This window comes from Heptranchias perlo, chromosome 5 (assembly GCF_035084215.1).
Source record: "Heptranchias perlo isolate sHepPer1 chromosome 5, sHepPer1.hap1, whole genome shotgun sequence".
NCBI classification, from domain to species: Eukaryota; Metazoa; Chordata; class Chondrichthyes; order Hexanchiformes; family Hexanchidae; genus Heptranchias; species Heptranchias perlo.
Window position 1 is genome coordinate 24,592,329 of NC_090329.1, and position 18,949 is coordinate 24,611,277.

At 43.8% G+C, this 18,949-nt stretch overlaps 1 protein-coding gene and 1 long non-coding RNA gene across 6 annotated transcripts in view; one reads left to right on the forward strand and one right to left on the reverse strand.

Annotated features, from left to right (window-relative positions):
• Positions 1-18,949, reverse strand: part of sipa1l2 (signal induced proliferation associated 1 like 2) — a 393,092-nt gene that overhangs the window by 88,616 nt on the left and 285,527 nt on the right. For all 5 annotated transcript variants that reach the window (XM_067984149.1, XM_067984146.1, XM_067984148.1 and 2 more), the window contains exons 12-13: positions 6,509-6,615; positions 1,838-1,935 (exon numbers count right to left, since the gene is read on the reverse strand). In XM_067984149.1, coding sequence (XP_067840250.1) covers positions 1,838-1,935; positions 6,509-6,615 — 205 coding nt within the window. The remainder of the gene's footprint in view (positions 1-1,837; positions 1,936-6,508; positions 6,616-18,949) is intronic.
• Positions 1-18,949, forward strand: part of LOC137321654 (uncharacterized) — a 94,536-nt gene that overhangs the window by 21,548 nt on the left and 54,039 nt on the right. The gene's annotated exons all lie outside the window — the stretch shown is intronic.

An 18,949-nucleotide genomic window follows, 5' to 3' on the forward strand; every position in this document is an offset into this window, starting at 1 on the left:
GCTCCGCATGGCGTGCGAGTACAGTACCGGTAAATGGCGCCCCGCACAGTGCGCAGATACAGTACCGGTAAATGGAGCCCCACACAGTGTGCAGGTACAGTACTGGTAAACTGAGCCCCGCACAGTGTGCAGGGACTAGTAAATTGAGCTCCACACGGTGTGCAGGGACTGCTAAATGGAACCTCTCACAGTGCGCAGGTACAGTACTGGTAAATGGAGCTCTGCACAATGTGCAAGGACTGGTAAACGGAACCCCTCACAGTGCGCAGGTACAGTACTGGTAAATGGAACCTCTCACAGTGCGCAGGTACAGTACCGGTAAATGGAGCTCTGCACAGCGTGCACGAGCTGGTAAACGGAACTCCACAGAGTTTGCAGGGACTGGTAAAAGGAGCTCCGCAGTGTGCAGGGACTGGTAAAAGGAGCTGCGCACAGTATGCGGGGACCGGTAAATGGAGCTCCGCACTGTGCGCAGGTACAGTACCGGTAAATGGAGCTCCGCACAGTGTGTGGGTACAGTACTGGTAAATGGAGCTCCGCACTGTGCACGGGTACAATACTGGTAAATGGAGCTCCGCACAGTGTGTGGGTACAGTACCGGTAAATGGAGCTCTGCACAGTGTGTGGGGACAGTACCGGTAAATGGAGCTCCGCATAGCGTGCAGGGACCGGTAAATAGAGCTCCGCACTGTGCGCGGGTACAGTACCGGTAAATGGAGCTCCGCTCAGTGTTTGGGTACAGTACAGGTGAATGGAGCTCTGCACACACACTACCGATAAATGGAGCTACGCACAGTGTGCGGGTACGGTACTGGTGAATGGAGCTCCACACTGTGCGCAGGTACACTACCGATAAATGGAGCTCAGCACAGTGTGTGGGTACAGTACTGGTACATGGAGTTCCACACTGTGCGCAGATACAGTACTGGTACATGGAGCTCCGCACTGTGTGCAGGTACACTACCGATAAATGGAGCTCCACACAGTGCACAGGTACAGTACTGGTAAATGGAGCCCCGCACAGTGTGCAGGTACACTACCGGTAAATGGAGCTTCACAACGTGCGTGGGTACAGTACCAGTAAATGGAGCTCCGCACTGTGCGCGGGTATAGTACCGGTAAATGGAGCTCCGCACAGTGTGTGGGTACAGTACTGGTAAATGGAGCACTGGACTATGTGCAGAACTCCACTTTGCCTGACAGAGCAGTGCAAAGCTGCCATCAGTTCTCTGTGCTGCCAGCTCCACACTGCAGGTAAGGGTGTCAAACCTACAGTTCCGGAGTGGATCATCAATAAGGACCTGGGATCTATTTAGCACGCCTCATTACCCAAAATATTACTATAATCAACTCCTAACAAGTACAAGGATTTATTTTTACTCTAAGTGAAACAGCTACTTTTTCTACTTACTTTCTGCATGGCATAATGTTTAATAACTTGGTCTGCACACACTCACAGTTTTACAATCTAACTACTATATAGAAATTTAACAGCAGAAACTGAGAGCGATGGTCATGTGATATTACTGAGCTGGACCAGTTTCTTAAGGGTTTGTACCTCTGCATTCTCCCACCTCTCTGGTCTAATGGACCACATGACAACTCTTCCCCACCCTGAGCAGGGGCCTTCACCTCCATCCCACAGTGGGGAGCAGCTCCGTTAAACGCCCTGCCTTCCTCCCTAACTGGTGGTGGAGTAGTTAATCTCCTGCCAGTGCCAGCACTGACAGCTCAACAGCATGGGGTGGGGGGAGGTGGGGCTACTGCATGTTGGAACTAAAAACAGAGCAAACACAGAAATGGAGGAAAGGTTTTGGTGATGTTTAGTGAATCTTACATGTAAAATCTTATTTGGAGATTCTTTGCCTATAGTTTCCCTTTGCAGTCCTTTATAAGAACTCAGCATCTTTGTTGAGGGGACATGCCATCTTGCTTCTAAAAGAGAAGAAAAAAATTAGTCTACAATTTGTTTGCTAAAAAACAAGTTTATAAAAAAAAATGTACATTGGTGCCTATTTTTGGTTAACAGTTAAAAACAAAACACAGGACGTGACATTACTGACAAGATATCAATTCACGTTTTGACCTTACAATTCTCTCAATTTGATCCCACTACAGCCAACAGCCCAGGGTTTGGAGGCCAACCCTTAGTGCCCTGGAAGTGTTGGAGGCTGTCCCTTAATGCCCTGGAAGGAAAGTCAACCAGTGGAGTTGGCTACTGGTGGAGTAGGCTACTGGCTTCACTTAAGGATGCTGAACTTTATAGGTCTTTTTGAGCTGCCTATGGTAGTACTTCATAGACATTGCTAAGTCCGACAAAGACCCTCCCTGTTCTGTGTCTTATCCTGGTGAACTTTACCTTTTCTTCCTTTGCTCCCTCTCCCCAACTCTTTTGGTTGCTCAGCTCTTCATCTGATTTTCTCTCTCCTCTGAGGTGTTAGGAGAACTGCTCCATGGTCAAATGTGGCTCCACAGCACAGCCAGCTGATCATTAGGGGCCTGAACCCCTTGGGGGAGTCTTCTCAAATTGCTGCCATCAACAGAGGAAAGTCCTGACCCAGTCAGTTTGCAAATGGATGGGTGTCTTTATCATGCAGCTGTGATGGGGTGGGGGGGGGGGGGGGTGGAAAGAGAGACATCACTGGGGCCATTGATGCACCACATAGCACACAGTGTGGATTTGCTGTCCTGCTCTCAATTTACAGTGGTGACGGTTTCTTACTATTCCTTTCTCTTCTCTCCATCAAGATCATAAGAATATTTAAGATTCACAACCCACTGCAGCCCATGACACCCCCAGGAGCTGCATCCTCATTCTGCACCTGTGCGGCATCTCCTCCAAACCTGTTCTGTCCTTTTCTATCTTCAGTCGCCTGCCATCACTGACTGTTTCTCGTCGGAGCTCAAGGTTTACCTTTCTGACTCTTTCGCCCTTCTGATATCTCTCATGTGTCTATCACTTGCCTAACCAGTGGAACTCTCCACAACTGTCAAATTCAATTTTGCTTGACAAAAAGTTTATCAACTTCTAACTTCCTCTCCACTGATCACTATTAGCAACAACTCCACTTTTCTTCTATTCAAAAGTCTCAATCTGTTATAGTGCAACGTGCTGGGGCTCCTGCTCAAAGGCAGGGAAAGCAGGAGAGCAAGTACTCAAAACCACTCTTCCAATGCTCCTTCAGCGGCTGGCTCAGTATCAGCAATGCCAGTATTTTTTGTCACTATGGTCGTAAGAATTTTCCACATCAGAACTTCAACCACATCTGCCTGTCCACTGAAGGAAACAGCCAGTGAGGATACCCGCACTCAAGCTAAACTCTTTCCATACATGGTAACTGTGTAATTTCTGAATCCACCAATTTACGGTTTAATGACATAATTGTAGCCAAAAAAAAAGCCCTTTGGCTGCCTTCGTTATAGAAAAGTCAAACTGATTAAACAAAACAATCTGGAATATTAAACATTAAATGTTCAAGAACTAATTGTGTAACTGTTAATGGTATTCCTATAAGCTATTAAACAAACTCTAACTCACCCAAAACTCCACTGCCTACATGATATCCTATATTATCACCCCTGTTCTCACAGGCTTCTACTGCTCCTTATCCTCCAACACACTGATATCAAAATATTTATTCTCCTTTACAAGTCCTTTTATGTTTTTGTCACCTTACTGCCCAGCTCACACCCTCTGCTCTCCTGAGTCCAAAACTATGGTGGGTTCCCCTTCCCTCCACTTTGTTGCTAGCCCAGCTTTTAGCCAACATGGCCCTGCCCTCGGCAATTCTCTTCCTAACCCTTTCTGCTTCGCTGTATCTCTCCCCGCACCCAAAACCCATATCTTCTCTGCTATCAGTCACCTCCCCTGCCTCATCTCCTAATTCCTGCTCTACTCGCCCCCCCCACCCCCCCACCGTGAATCTGCTCAAGATGTTTTACTACCTTACAGTTACTTGTGTTTTGGTGGTTGGTTGTACTTATTGTTGAGTGAATGGGCACTGTTGTCCATTGTCCCAGAACATTCCATCAACAATTCAAAATATCCCTTTGTCTATTTAATTAGTTCAGTATTTTTACAAATACAATAACAACCAGCTGAATTACTAAGTAAACCTGGTTATTGTCTGGTTTTGACTGTAAGATCTGTGAAATCTGATACACACCCAAACCCTGCCCCCCATATTTGTGCAGTTCACTGGAAGTGACGTAGGTTTACCCAAGAGTCGGACAGGTTACATCCAGCTAATAAACGTTGATATTTCCATAAGCTAATAAACATTAATGCTATTCCTATGATATTAAACAATTTGCAAGATTCTCTTGATGCAATGACACAGAAAAAGTGTTTGGTCTAAATACAGGATTTTAATTGTAGGTACAGTTTATCAGTATTTCACTGATGATGTTCTCACAGTATCTACTTCTGATAAGATTTGCATACTGTGTTTACTTTGAAGTATTTGGTTTCTAAAGGAAAACTTTTTACTGCCCTAATTAATATTGTAAAACACTGTCAGGATTGTTTATAACTGTAAGGAGAGTCAACCTCTTCCTGACTGACTGAGATTATCCACCGGCTCTGATGACCAACAGATGAAACAATGTTTTCCAACATGCGGTGGTGATGAGCACGGGAGGGTCTAGGTCGTAACAAAGCGGAGCATCACAGCAAAGATCCCGAGAGCGCATTTACAAACAGCACAGAGAATCTAGGCGAGCATCGTAGGAAAGGTTCCAAGAGAGCATTTAAAAAGTGAGGGGAATCTGAGTGGTGACAGAGCATCGTAGGAAAGGTCCTGAGAGAGCATTTAAAGACAGTGCGGGGAATCCAGTGATGGCACTGAAACAGAGAGAAGAATCTGAAAAGTGACATCATAGCTAACACGAAGGAAGGAATAGTGGAGCTCGAGGAATAAAACCTAAGTATTCATTTATTTATTCACGCTTTAATATACAATTATATAGTAGATTAAGTGGCTACTAAACTTTAAAAGAAATACACAGAAGGCAAAGGAGAAAACCAAACCATCAATTTTAAGTAAATAGACATAATAAGCTAAATATACTAAACTGAGAAATAGAATTAATTGAAACCAAATTAAATCCATCTGATAATCACAACCTTGTATTAAAGGTGAATTTATTTATCACTAGTGATAAATAAATAACTGCTGTAAAATAAAGAAATAAATATAGATATATATAGAGTAGATAATGGCAGCACAGGCAGTGTGTTGGGACTGCAGGACATGGGAACGTGTGGACAGCGACACGGATCTGGGTGACCACACCTGTGGGAAATGTCTATGTCGAGTCACTCCGGCTCAGAGTCGTTGAGCTGGATTGCAAATTAGGGATGCTCCGACACAAGGCGGTGGGGTGAGGGGGGGGGGGGGGGGGGGGCGGAGGGTGAGAGATAGTTGGATACTTTACTCCAGTCACACCACGTAGGTCAATATATTTGCAAATGGTGTATTAATCTACTAAATTATTGAGTAAATCTGGTAGGTGCTCCATTCCCAGTGTCAGAACAGTCTGAAATTCTGATACATTAGAATGTTTCCCTCTCAGCCCACAGGTCTGGTCTGGACAAGACTGAATCTTCCCATAAATAGGAATGCAGAATCACAGGTGGTATGTGTCACTGATCTTTCCATGTGCCAGGTCACAGAACAACAGGACACAAGCTTGCACTCAGTTTCCCAACTGGTTCCTGTCTGAGACATCCAGTCCGAGGCAGTGCAGAGCAGGAAGATAACCTGGCAAGTCTCCCCAGGCTGCCCTTACGCACTTTTGATCTACCACGGGATCAAGATCAGTTGGGGAATAGTCGTCATCAAACAACGTAAAGGTAGAAGAGAAAATCAATTTTAAATAGTGTGCTGTTTCTCAAGAGGGACAGATAGACTAAGAAAGGCTTGTATTTATGTAACACTTTGTCACTTCTCTCAGAATCATCTCAAATAAAATCAATTACTCTGAAGTGTTTGCTTACGTAACACAGCAACCATTCTGTGCATCTTAAGAACCCATCAACAGTAATGTGGGATTGCACACTCAATCGGATTCTTTGATTCAGGAGTAGCATTGGCCAGGATCCCTGGATTACTCTCTGTCCTTCTTCAAGTAGTCCCATTGAATCTCTAACCTCCACCTGAGCCAGTGGAGCAGGCAGACCCCATCTTGGCCCAATGTTTCATTTGAAGGACGGCACCTTCCTCAATGCAGCACACCTTCAATGCTACACTAGAGTGTCAGTTTAGATCGAGTTCAAACTCCTGACCCAGATATGGAAGCGCCATCAACTGAATAATTATACAATACATGGCAACATTACTTACTAGCCATGATTTAAAGAGTTGTAGGAGTTAAAATGTTGAAGATTCAGTTTAGTGAGCAAGCCACGTGTTGAATTTCTTGCAACTGTAACATAACAATACTCGGGTGTACTTTTAATAAATAAATTGTCCCATTTTAACAAATTGATTCTAAATGCAAGGCTTACCAACACCTCTGGTCCTCTCCAATGTGCCATCTCTGTCTCTTGGCCCGTCATACTCTGTCAGAGCACTGGTTGAACCTTGGTGATCGTGCAGAACAGGGGACTGGCACCTTTTAATTATAATTAGGACATATTTAATAACAGTATGCATACTCATCCAATGAAGAGGCATACAATTTCCATAGTTGTTGACAACAATCTACTAAAAGATAACAAGCTGAAAGAGAGTAGTGGCGAACGTTTGTTTTTCGGACAGGAGGGAGGTGTACAGTGGTGTTCCCTAGGAGTCGGTACTAGGACCATTGCTTTTTTTGATATATATTAATGACTTGGACTTGGGTGTACAGGGCACAATTTCAAAATTGCAGATGACACAAAACTTGGAAGTGTAGTAAACAGTGAGGAGGATAGTAATGGACTTCAAGAGGACAGAGACAGGCTGGTGGAATGGGCGGACATATGGCAGATGAAATTTGACACAGAGAAGTGCGAAGTGATATATTTTGGCAGGAAGAATGGGGAGAGGCAATATAAACTAAATGGTACAATTCAAAAAGGGGGTGCAGGAACGGAGAGACCTGGGGATATATGTGCAAAAATCTTTGAAGGTGGCAGTGCAGGATGAGAAAGCGGTTAAAAAGCCATACGGGATCTTGGGCTTTATAAAGAGGCAGAGAGTACAAAAGCAAGGAAGTTATGTTGAACCTTTATAAAACACTGGTTTGGCCACAACTGGAGTAGTGTGTCCAATTCTGGGCACCGCACTTTAGGAAGGATGTGAAGGCCTTAGAGAGGGTGCAGAAAAGATTTACTAGAATGGTTCCAGGGATGAGGGACTTCAGCCACGTGGATAGACTGGAGAAGCTGGGGTTGTTCTCCTTAGAGCAGAGAAGGTTGAGAGGAGATTTGAAAGAAGTGTTCAGAATCATGAAGGGTTTAGATAAAGTAAATGGAGAATCTGTTCCCATTGGCGGAAAGGTTGAGAACCAGAGGACACAGATTTAAGGTGATTGGCAAAAGAATCATCGAATGGCCTCGTCCGTGCTGTAACCATTCAGCCCATCAAGCCGTGCTGGCTCACTGCAAGAGCAAGCCAGCTAGTCCTACTCCCCTGCCCTATCCCGTAGCCCTGCAAATTTTTTCCCTTCAAGTACTTATCCAATTCCCTTTTGAAAGCCACGATTGAATCTGCCTCCACCACTCCCTCGGGCAGTGCATTCCAGATCATAACCACTCGCTGTGTAAAAAAAGTTTTTCCTCATGTCGCCTTTGATTCTTTTGCCAATCACCTTAAATCTATGTCCTCTGGTTCTTGACCCTTCTGCCAATGGGAACAGTTTCTCTCTATCTACCCTGTCTAGGCCCTTCATGATTTTGAACACCTCTATCAAATCTCCTCTCAACCTTCTCTGCTCTAAGAAGAACATGACTAGCTTAGAATCATAGAAAGTTACAGCACAGGTGGAGGCCATTCGGCCCATCGTGTCCGTGCTGGCTGAAAAAGAGCTATCCAACTTAATCCCACTTTCCAGCACTTGGTCTGTAGCCCTGTAGGTCACTGCACTTCAAGTGCTCATTCAAGTACTTTTAAAATGAGTTGAGGGTTTCTGCCTCTACCACCCTTTCAGACAGTGAGTTCCAGACCCCTACCAACCTCTGGGTGAAATAGTCTCTCCTCAGCTCCCCTCTAATCCTTCTACCAATTATTTTAAATCTATGCCCCCTGGTCACTGACCCCTCTGCTAAGGGAAATAGACTAGATAGAGTGGATAGGGAGGACCTATCTAGTCCAATCATAATTTTATATACCTCAATTAAATCTCCCCTCAGCCTCCTTTGTTCCAAAGAAAACAACCCCAGCCTATCCAATCTTTTCTCATAGCTAAAATTCTCTAGCCCTGGCAACATCCGTGTAAATCTCCGCTGGACCCCCTCTAGTGCAATCACATCTTTCCTGTAAAGTGGTGACCAGAACTGTATGCAGTACTCAAGCAATGGCCTCCATTGGCCACTTTTCTGCTCACCTGACCAGTCCATTGATATCTTCCTGCAGTCTACAGCTTTCCTCCTCACTATCAACCACACGGCCAATTTTTGTATCATCTGCAAACTTCTTGATCAAGCCCCCCATATTCAAGTCCAAATCATTAATATATATCACAAAAAGCAAGGGACCTAGCACTGAGCCTTGCGGAACCCCACTGGAAACAGCTTTCCAGTCGCAAAAACACGTGTCGACCATTACTCTTTGCTTCCTGCCACTGAGCCAATTTTGGATCCAACTTGCCACTCTCCCTTGGATCCCATGGGCTTTTACTTTTCTGACCAGTCTGCCATGTGGGACCTTGTCAAAATCCTTGATAACATTCACGTACACTACATCAAATGTACTACCCTCATCGAACCTCCTTGTTGCCTCCTCAAAAAATTCAATCAAGTTAGTCAGACACGAACTTCCCTTAACAAATCCATGCTGATTATCCTTGATTAACCTGTGCCTTTCTAAGTGATGGTTTATACTGTGCCTCAGAATCGATTCCCCACCACCGAGGTTAGACTGACTGGCCTATGATTACTCGGTATATCTCTTTCTCCCTTTTTAAACAACGGTACAATGTTCGCAGTCCTCCAATCCTCCAGCATCATGCCTGTAGCCATGGAGGATTGAAAAATGATGGTCAGAGCCTCTGCTATTTCCTCCCTTGCTTCTCTTAATGGCCTGGGATACATTTCATCCGGGCTTGGTGATTTATCTACTTTCAAAGATGCTAATCCCCTTAATATTTCCTCTCTCACTATGTTTATCCCATCCAATATTTCACACGCCTCCTCCTTAACTACAATGTCTGCATCGTCCCTCTCCTTTGTGAAGACAGACGCAAAGTATTAATTTAGAACCGTACCCACATCTTCCACCTCCACACATAGGTCACCTCTGGTTTGTTATAGGCCCTACTTTTTCCTTAGTTATTCTCTTGCTCTTTATGTATTTATAAATCATTGGGTTTTCCTTGATTTTACTTGCCAGTATTTTTTCATGCCCTCGATTTGCTTTCCTAATTTCCTTTTTGATTTCACCCCTGCACTTTCTATACACCTCTAGGCTTTGTGCAGTATTGAGCTCTCTGTTTCTGACATAAGCTTCCCATTTTTGCTTTATCCTACCCGGTATGCTCCTTGTCATCCAGGGGGCTCTTGATTTGGCAGTCCCACCCTTTTTCTTTGTGGGAACATGTTTACTCTGAACCCCTTGAATCTCCCCCTTGAATGCCTCCCACTGCTCTGATACTAACTTACCTTCAAGAAGCTGTTTCCAGTCCACTTCTACTAAATCTCTTCTCAGCTTAGTAAAATTGGCCTTTCTCCAATTGAGAACTTTTACTCCTGTTCTATCTTTGTCCTTTTCCATAACTATGCTAAATCTAACTGAATTATGATCACTACCACCAAAATGCTCTCCCCACTGACACTCCTTCCACCTGCCCAGCTTCATTCCCTAAAACTAAGTCCAGAACTGCCCCCCCTCTTTTGGGCTTGCTACATACTGGCTAAAAAAGTTCTTCTGAACGCAATTTAAGAATTCTGTGCCCTCTGGGTCCGCTGTTATTTGTTATTTATATTAATGATTTGGATGAGAATTTAGGAGGCATGGTTAGTAAGTTTGCAGATGACACCAAGATTGGTGGCATTGTGGACAGTGAAGAAGGTTATCTAGGATTGCAACGGGATCTTGATAAATTGGGCCAGTGGGCCGATGAATGGCAGATGGAGTTTAATTTAGATAAATGTGAGGTGCTGCATTTTGGTAGATCGAATCGGGCCAGGACCTACTCCGTTAATGGTAGGGCGTTGGGGAGAGTTATAGAACAAAGAGATCTGGGAGTACAGATTCATAGCTCCTTGAAAGTGGAGTCACAGGTGGATAGGGTGGTGAAGAAGGCATTCAGCATGCTTGGTTTCATTGGTCAGAACATTGAATGCAGGAGTTGGGATGTCTTGTTGAAGTTGTACAGGGCATTGGTGAGGCCACACTTGGAGTACTGTGTACAGTTCTGGTCACCCTATTATAGAAAGGATATTATTAAACTAGAAAGAGTGCAGAAAAGATTTACGAGGATGCTACCGGGACTTGATGGTTTGACTTACAGGGAGAGGTTAGACAGACTGGGACTTTTTTCCCTGGAGAGTAGGAGGTTAAGGGGAGATCTTATAGAAGTCTATAAAATAATGAGGGGCATAGATAAGGTCGATAGTCAAAATCTTTTCCCAAAGGTAGGGGAGTCTATAACGAGGGGGCACAGATTTAAGGTGAGAGGGGAGAGATACAAAAGGGTCCAGAGGGGCAATTTTTTCACTCAAAGGGTGGTGAGTGTCTGGAACGAGCTGCCAGAGGCAGTAGTAGAGGCGGGTACAATTTTGTCTTTTAAAAAGCATTTGGACAGTTACATGGGTAAGATGGGTATCGAGGGATATGGGCCAAGTGCAGGCAATTGGGACTAGCTTAGTGGTATAAACTGGGCGACATGGACATGTTGGGCCGAAGGGCCTGTTTCCATGTTGTAACTTCTATGATTCTATGATTCTATAATATTAGGGTAGTTGAAATCCCCTACTATTACTGCCCTATTGTTTTAGCACTTCTCAGAAATTTGCCTACATATTTGCTCTTCTATCTCTCTCTGACTGTTTGGGGGTCTATAGTACACTCCCAGCAGTGTGACTGCCCCTTTTTTGTTCTTGAGCTCAACCCATATGGCCTCATTTGATGATCCTTCTAACATATCATCCCTCCTCACAGCTGTAATTGTTTCTTTAACCAATATTGCCACTGCCCCTCCTTTTTTAATCCCCCTCTCTATCTTGTCTGAAAACCTTGTAACCAGGAATGTTGAGCTGCCATTCCTGCCCCTCTTTAAGCCATATTTCAGTAATAGCTAAGATATCAAACTTCCTCGTGTCTTATCTGTGCCCTCAGCTCATCTGCCTTATTCACTAGACTCCTTGCATTGAGGAATATACCATTAAGCACTGCCAAATTCCTTTGTCTACTTTCTAACCTTTATTTTCTCTGCCTTCCAAACTCACTTACTAATTTTTTCTGTTCCATTTTCAGCTCTGCTTCTCTCCCTTCTGAATCTCCAGTCTATCCACGTAATGAAGTCTCTCATCCCTGGAATCATTCTAGTAAATTTCTTCTGCAACTTCTCTAAGGCCTTCACATCCTTCCTAAAGTACAGTGTGCAGGACTGGACACAATACTCCATTTGTGGCCAAACCAGTGTTTTATAAAGGTTCATCATAACCTCCTTACTTTTGTACTCTATGCCTCTATTTCTAGAGCCCAGGATACCGTATGCTTTCTTAACCATGTTCTCAACCTGCCCTGTCACCTTCAACAATTTGTGCACATATACCCCCAGATCTCTCTGTTTCTGAACCCCTTTTAGAATTGTACCTTTTAGTTTATATTGCCTCTCTTCGTTCTTTCTACCAAAATGTATCACTTCGCACTTTTCTGCGTTAAATTCCATCTGTCACGTGTCCGCCTATTCCACCAGCTCGTCTATGTCCTCTTGAACTAATCACTATCCTCACTGTTCACTAGCCTTCCGAGTTTAGTCTCATCTGCAAATTTTGAATTTGTGCCCTGTACACCCGTTCAAGTTATTAACAAATATCAAGAAAAGCAATGGTCCTAGTACCGACCCCTGGGGAACACCACTGCATACCTCCCTCCAGTCTGAAAACCAGTCATTCACCACCACTATTTTCTGTTTCCTGTTACTTAGCCAATTTCGTATCCATGCTGCCACTGCCCCTTTTATTCCATGGGCTTCAACTTTGCTGACGTGCCTATTATGCGGCACTTTATCAAACAACTTTTGGAAGTCCATATACACCACATCAACCGCATTGCCCTCATCGACCCTCTCCATTATCTCATCAAAAAACTCAATCAAGTTAGTTAAACACGATTTGCCTTTAAGAAATCCGTGCTGGCTTTCCTTTATTAATCCACACTTGTCCAAGTGACAAAGTGAACGTTAATTTTGTCCCGGACAATCGTTTCTAAAGGTTTCCCCACTACTGAGGTTAAACTGATTGGTCTGTAGTTACTAGGTTTATCCTTACATCCTTTTTTGAACAAGGGTGTAACATTTGCAATTTTCCAGTCCTCTGGCACCACCCCCATATCTAAGGATGATTGGAAGATTATGGCCAGTACCTCCGCAATTTCCACCCTTACTTCCCTCAGCAACCTAGGATGCCTTCCATCTGGATTGGGTGACTTATCTGCTTTAAGTACAGCTAGCCTTTCGAGTACCTCTTCTTTATCAATTTTTAGGCCATCCAGTATCTCAACTGCCTCCTCTTTTAATGTAACTTTGGCAGTATCTTCTTCCTCGGTAAAGACAGATGCAAAGTCCTCATTTAGCACGTCGGCCATGCCCTCTGCCTCCAAGCGTAGATCTCCTTTTTGGTCCCTAATCAATCTCACCCCTCCTCTTACTACCCATTTACTGTTCATGTGCCTATAGAAGACTTTTGAATTCTCTTTTATGTTAGCTGCCAGTCTATTCTCATACTCTTTGCCCCTCTTATTTCCTTTTTCACTTCCTTCAGAACTTTCTATATTTAGCCTGGTTCTCAACCAAAGGTGACATAAGGAAAAACTTTTTTTTAACGCAGCGAGTAGTTATGATCTGGAATGCGCTGCCTGAAAGGGTGGTGGAAGCAGATTCAATCGTGGCTTTCAGAAAGGAATTGGATAAATACTTGAAGGGAAAAAATTTGCAAGGCCACGGGGAAAGAGCAGGGGAATGGGACTAACTGGATTGCTCTTACAAAGAGCCGGCACAGGCTCTTGTCCGAATGGCCGCCTCCTGTGCTGTAACCATTCACGATTCTATGATTACAGTTGAGGCCCACATAGATACAAAGACAATGTTGTTATTATATTGGCCAATGAGATGTTTAACTGAGGTGATTTTAAAAATGTTTTTAATAGTCCAAGGCTCGGTTTTTGTTTGTAGCCAGAAAGAACAAATTTGCATTTATATAGCACCTCATCACTCCCTCAAGATGACTGGCAATTCACAGAGCAAGCCAGGACTTTCCTTTGTTCTTTATGTTGCTTCATTTAAATTACTGGATAATGCAAATATTTAATGTGAAGTATGATCCTGAATTGTCAGGAGTAAAACAGTATTTCTTGGCCTTCACTATAAAAAGGCACACTCCAATCACACTGACAAGGATTGCTCTCCCAAATGACATGCACAGTTCTATTTAAGTAAATGCAATATTTATTTGTCTATCTACCTACAGGGAGTACAGAAATCTCATTTATTTTCCAGGAATCAATCAAAAACCACCTCACTCTCTCTCTGGAGAGATTCCTGACAAAGTTTTTGCCAAATTCTTTCACTGGAGACGCGCACCCCTTCCTCACTTCTACACCACAGAACCTTTTTTTACATGCAAATTTGTGTGTCACAGTTGTACCTGATTGATGAAATCAAAATTTGAGCCAAACAGCAAATCAGAACTGAAGAAGTAGGGATGAATGACAGTTATCACTATATTCTTGCTGGTGACTGTGTGTAAAACCTGGAATTTCTCCCAGTTAAGATTCCTCTTTTCCCTAATTAAGAAATTGCAGCGCATCTTTTAATTTCAATCCAAAACTGACTTTCTCTCGCTTTTCACTCCTGATGTACATGGGAACATAGGACAGCAGTGGGCCAATCAGTCTGTTCCACCATTCAATTAAATCATGGCTGATCTGTACCTCAACTCCATTTACCCACCTTGGAGGAGGGAAGTGAAGGATGGGCGATAATTGGATGTTGTATCACAGGGTTCAAGGGAACAGTTACCAACATATTAGGAGAAATCGTCTTTAAGCTTAATTGAAGTGGCTAGAAAAACTACCAATGATAAGCTATTAAGGACTTAGGAAAACAACGATTCAAGCATGAGCAGTCAGCAAAATCTGCCAACGAAAGAAAGGTAACCAATGGAAATTGTCCCAGGTACTTTTGGAAACATTTTCGGTCGCCATTTTGCTTTCTCCACTAAGTTGAGGACTTCTGGAAATAAAGGTTTGTAACATAATAAAAACATAAAAATTATAAAATCTACAAGTTATTAGACTGACCTTACAGTACATGTTTGGTATTAGAAATGACACAGAATGTACAGCACAGAAACACGCCCTTCGGCCCAACAGGTCCATGCCAGTGTTTATGCACCACACGAGCATCTTTCTTCCCTACTTCATCTAACCCCATCAGCATAACCTTCTATTCCTTTCTCCCTGTGTTTATCTAGCTTCCCCTTAAATGCATCTAACAATATGTTTCACTGGGGACCTGTGTCTATTTGTGAAGCCTTAGCCCCAGATTTGTATGATTTTCCAGATCTACTGCCATCAGCTGAAGATACTCAGCAAGGTAGCAGGCTACAGCACCCCGCATACACCTGTGCCACAACTCCCAGACATTGACTGACAGCAAGGCTGAACATTTAGAGACCACGCCAGGATTTGTGATTTGTAATTACTTCCCCTACCCCACTCCGATCATTGAAAATTACTGAGAACTAAAACCTCCAGAGAAACCATTTTTATGAGCTGTGAAAGTAATCAGAATTTTTTTTGTATAAAAGATCAAAAGCAAAGTTAAGCACAAACTCTAATTTTTTCCTACATAACTTCAAAAACAAAAAACTATACTATATACTAGCTAATCTGCTGCAACTACAGTCAAAAACAGTAAAAGAGCCCAAGACTGATACAGGAGGGAGGTTTTGAATTTACGCATATATTTATTTTGAAGTGATACCAAGTCCTTTTGAAGGGTCAGCTGTGGCTAGTGTATAGCACTCTCGCTTCCGAGTCACATGGTTGTGGGTTCACATCCTACTCCAGATACTTGAGCGCATAATCCAGGTTGACACTCCAGTGCAGTACTGAGGGAGCACTGCACTGTCGGAGGTGCTGTCTTTCAGAGGAGACATTAAAGCAAGGCCCCATCTGCCCTCTCGGGTGGACATAAAAGATCCCATAGCACTATTCAAAGAAGAGCAGGGGAGTTCTCCCCGGAGTCCTGGCCAATACCTAGAACAGATTATCTGGTCATTATCACATTGTTGTATGTGGAATCTTGCTCTGCGTAAATTGGCTGCCGTGTTTCCGCTGAAACTACGACATATTTTTCATTGTTGGACGTTCAAAAAAAACTTGCATTTATACAGCGCCTTTCATGACCTCAGGACATCCCAAAGTGCTTTACAGCCAACGAAGTACTTTTAAAGTGCAGCCGTTGTTGTAATGTTGGAAACACAACAGCTAATTTGCACACAGCAAGGTCCCACAAACAGCCACGTGATAATGACCACATAATCTGTTTTAGTGATACTGGTTGAGGGATAAATATTGTCCAGGACACCAGGGTGAACTCCCCTGCTGTTCTCCAAAATAGTGCCATGGGATCTTTTACATTCACCTGAGAGGGCAGACGGGGCTTCGGTTTAACGTCTCATCCGAAAGACGGCACCTCCGACAGTGCAGCACTCCCTCAGTACTGCACTGGGAATGTCAGCCTAGATTATGTGCTCAAGTCTCTGGAGTGGGACTTGAACCCACAACTTTCTGACTCAGAGGAGAGCATGCAACCTACTGAGCCAAGGCTGAGAATGCTTGCCGAACCCAAGGCTGTCATCACCTTCATGCAAAATCATCTATGCAGAGATACATTTGATTCATCGAGCCCACTCTGCCTGTGGATGAACTTTCCGGCAGCACAAATTATTTAAAAATGCTGCAATTTTAACACTTCCTTAGCAGCGTCTGCTGGTATTTCACAAAGCTAGAAATGACTGTTGGTGATAATAGCAGATAAACATTCAACATGTTTAAGAACATAAGAAATAGCAGCAGGAGTAGGCCATACGGCCCCTCAAGCCTGCTTCGCCGTTCAATAAGATCATGGCTGATCTTCGACCTCAACTCCACTTTCCCGTCCGATCCCCATATTCCTTGATTCCCCTAGAGTCCAAAAATTTCTCTCAGTCTTGAATATACTCAGTGACTGAACATCCACAGCACTCTGGGGTAGAGAGTTTCAAAGATTCACAACTCAGTGAAGAAATTGCTCCTCATCTCAGTCTTAAATAGCTAACTCCTTATCTTGAGACTATGACCCCTAGTTCTAGATTCTCCAGTCAGGGGAAACAACCTCTCAGCATCTACCCTGACAAGCCCCCTCAGAATCTTATATGTTTCAATGAGATCACCTCTCATTCTTTAAACTCCAGAGTATAGGCCCATTCTACTAACCTCGCCTCATAGGATAACCCTCTCATCCCAGGAATTAATCTGGTGAACTTTCGTTGCACCGCCTCTAAGGCAAGTATATCTTTCCTTAGGTAAGGAGACCAAAACTGTACACAGTACGCCAGATGAAGTCTCACCAAAGCCCTGTACAATTGCAGTAAGACAAAAGAAGAAGGAGGCATATGACATGCATAGGCAGCTGGGATCAAGTGGATCCCTTGAAGAGTATAGAGATTGCCGGAGTAGAGTTAAGAGAGAAATCAGGAGGGCAAAAAGGGGATATGAGATTGCTTTGGCAGATCAGGCAAAGGTGAATCCAAAGAGCTTCTACAAATACATAAAGGGCAAAAGGGTAACTAGGGAGAGAGTAGGGCCTCTTAAGGATCAACAAGGTCATCTATGTGCGGAACCACAAGAAATGGGTGAGATCCTGAATGAATATTTCACATCGGTATTTACGGTTGAGAAAGGCATGGATGTTAGGGAACTTGGGGAAATAAATAGTGATGTCTTGAGGAGTGTACATATTACAGAGAGGGAGGTGCTGGAAGTCTTAACGCGCATCAAGGTAGATAAATCTCCGGGACCTGATGAAATGTATCCCAGGACGTTATGGGAGGTTAGGGAGGAAATTGCGGGTCCCCTAGCAGAGATATTTGAATCATCCACCGCTACAGGTGAGGTGCCTGAAGATTGGAGGGTAGCAAATGTTGTGCCTTTGTTTAAGAAGGGCGGCAGGGAAAAGCCTGGGAACTACAGACCAGTGAGCCTGACATCTGTAGTGGGTAAGTTGTTAGAGGGTATTCTGAGGGACAGGATCTACAGGCATTTGGAGAGGCAGGGACTAATTAGGAACAGTCAGCATGGTTTTGTGAGAGGAAAATCATGTCTCACGAATTTGATTGAGTTTTTTGAAGGGGTAACCAAGAAGATAGATGAGGGCTGTGCAGTAGACGTGGTCTACATGGACTTCAGCAAAGCATTTGACAAGGTACCGCATGGTAGGTTGTTACATAAGGTTAAATCTCATGGGATCCAAGGTGAGGTAGCCAATTGGATACAAAATTGGCTTGACGACAGAAGACAGAGGGTGGTTGTAGAGGGTTGTTTTTCAAACTGGATGCCTGTGTCCAGCGGTGTGCCTCAGGGATCGGTGCTGGGTCCGCTGTTATTTGTTATTTATATTAATGATTTGGATGAGAATTTAGGAGGCATGGTTAGTAAGTTTGCAGATGACACCAAGATTGGTGGCATTGTGGACAGTGAAGAAGGTTATCTAGGATTGCAACGGGATCTTGATCAATTGGGCCAGTGGGCCGATGAATGGCAGATGGAGTTTAATTTAGATAAATGTGAGGTGATGCATTTTGGTAGATCGAATCGGGCCAGGACCTACTCCGTTAATGGTAGGGCGTTGGGGAGAGTTATAAAACAAAGAGATCTAGGAGTACAGATTCATAGCTCCTTGAAAGTGGAGTCACAGGTGGATAGGGTGGTGAAGAAGGCATTCGGCATGCTTGGTTTCATTGGTCAGAACATTGAATGCAGGAGTTGGGATGTCTTGTTGAAGTTGTACAGGGCATTGGTGAGGCCACACTTGGAGTACTGTGTACAGTTCTGGTCACCCTATTATAGAAAGGATATTATTAAACTAGAAAGAGTGCAGAAAAGATTTACTAGGATGCTACCGGGACTTGATGGTTTGACTTACAGGGAGAGGTTAGACAGACTGGGACTTTTTTCCCTGGAGGTTAAGGGGTGATCTTATAGAAGTCTATAAAATAATGAGGGGCATAGATAAGGTCGATAGTCAAAATCTTTTCCCAAAGGTAGGGGAGTCTATAACGAGGGGGCATAGATTTAAGGTGAGAGGGGAGAGATACAAAAGGGTCCAGAGAGGCAATTTTTTCACTCAAAGGGTGGTGAGTGTCTGGAACGAGCTGCCAGAGGCAGTAGTAGAGGCGGGTACAATTTTGTCTTTTAAAAAGCATTTGGACAGTTACATGGGTAAGATGGGTATCGAGGGATATGGGCCAAGTGCAGGCAATTGGGACTAGCTTAGTGGTATAAACTGGGCGACATGGACATGTTGGGCCGAAGGGCCT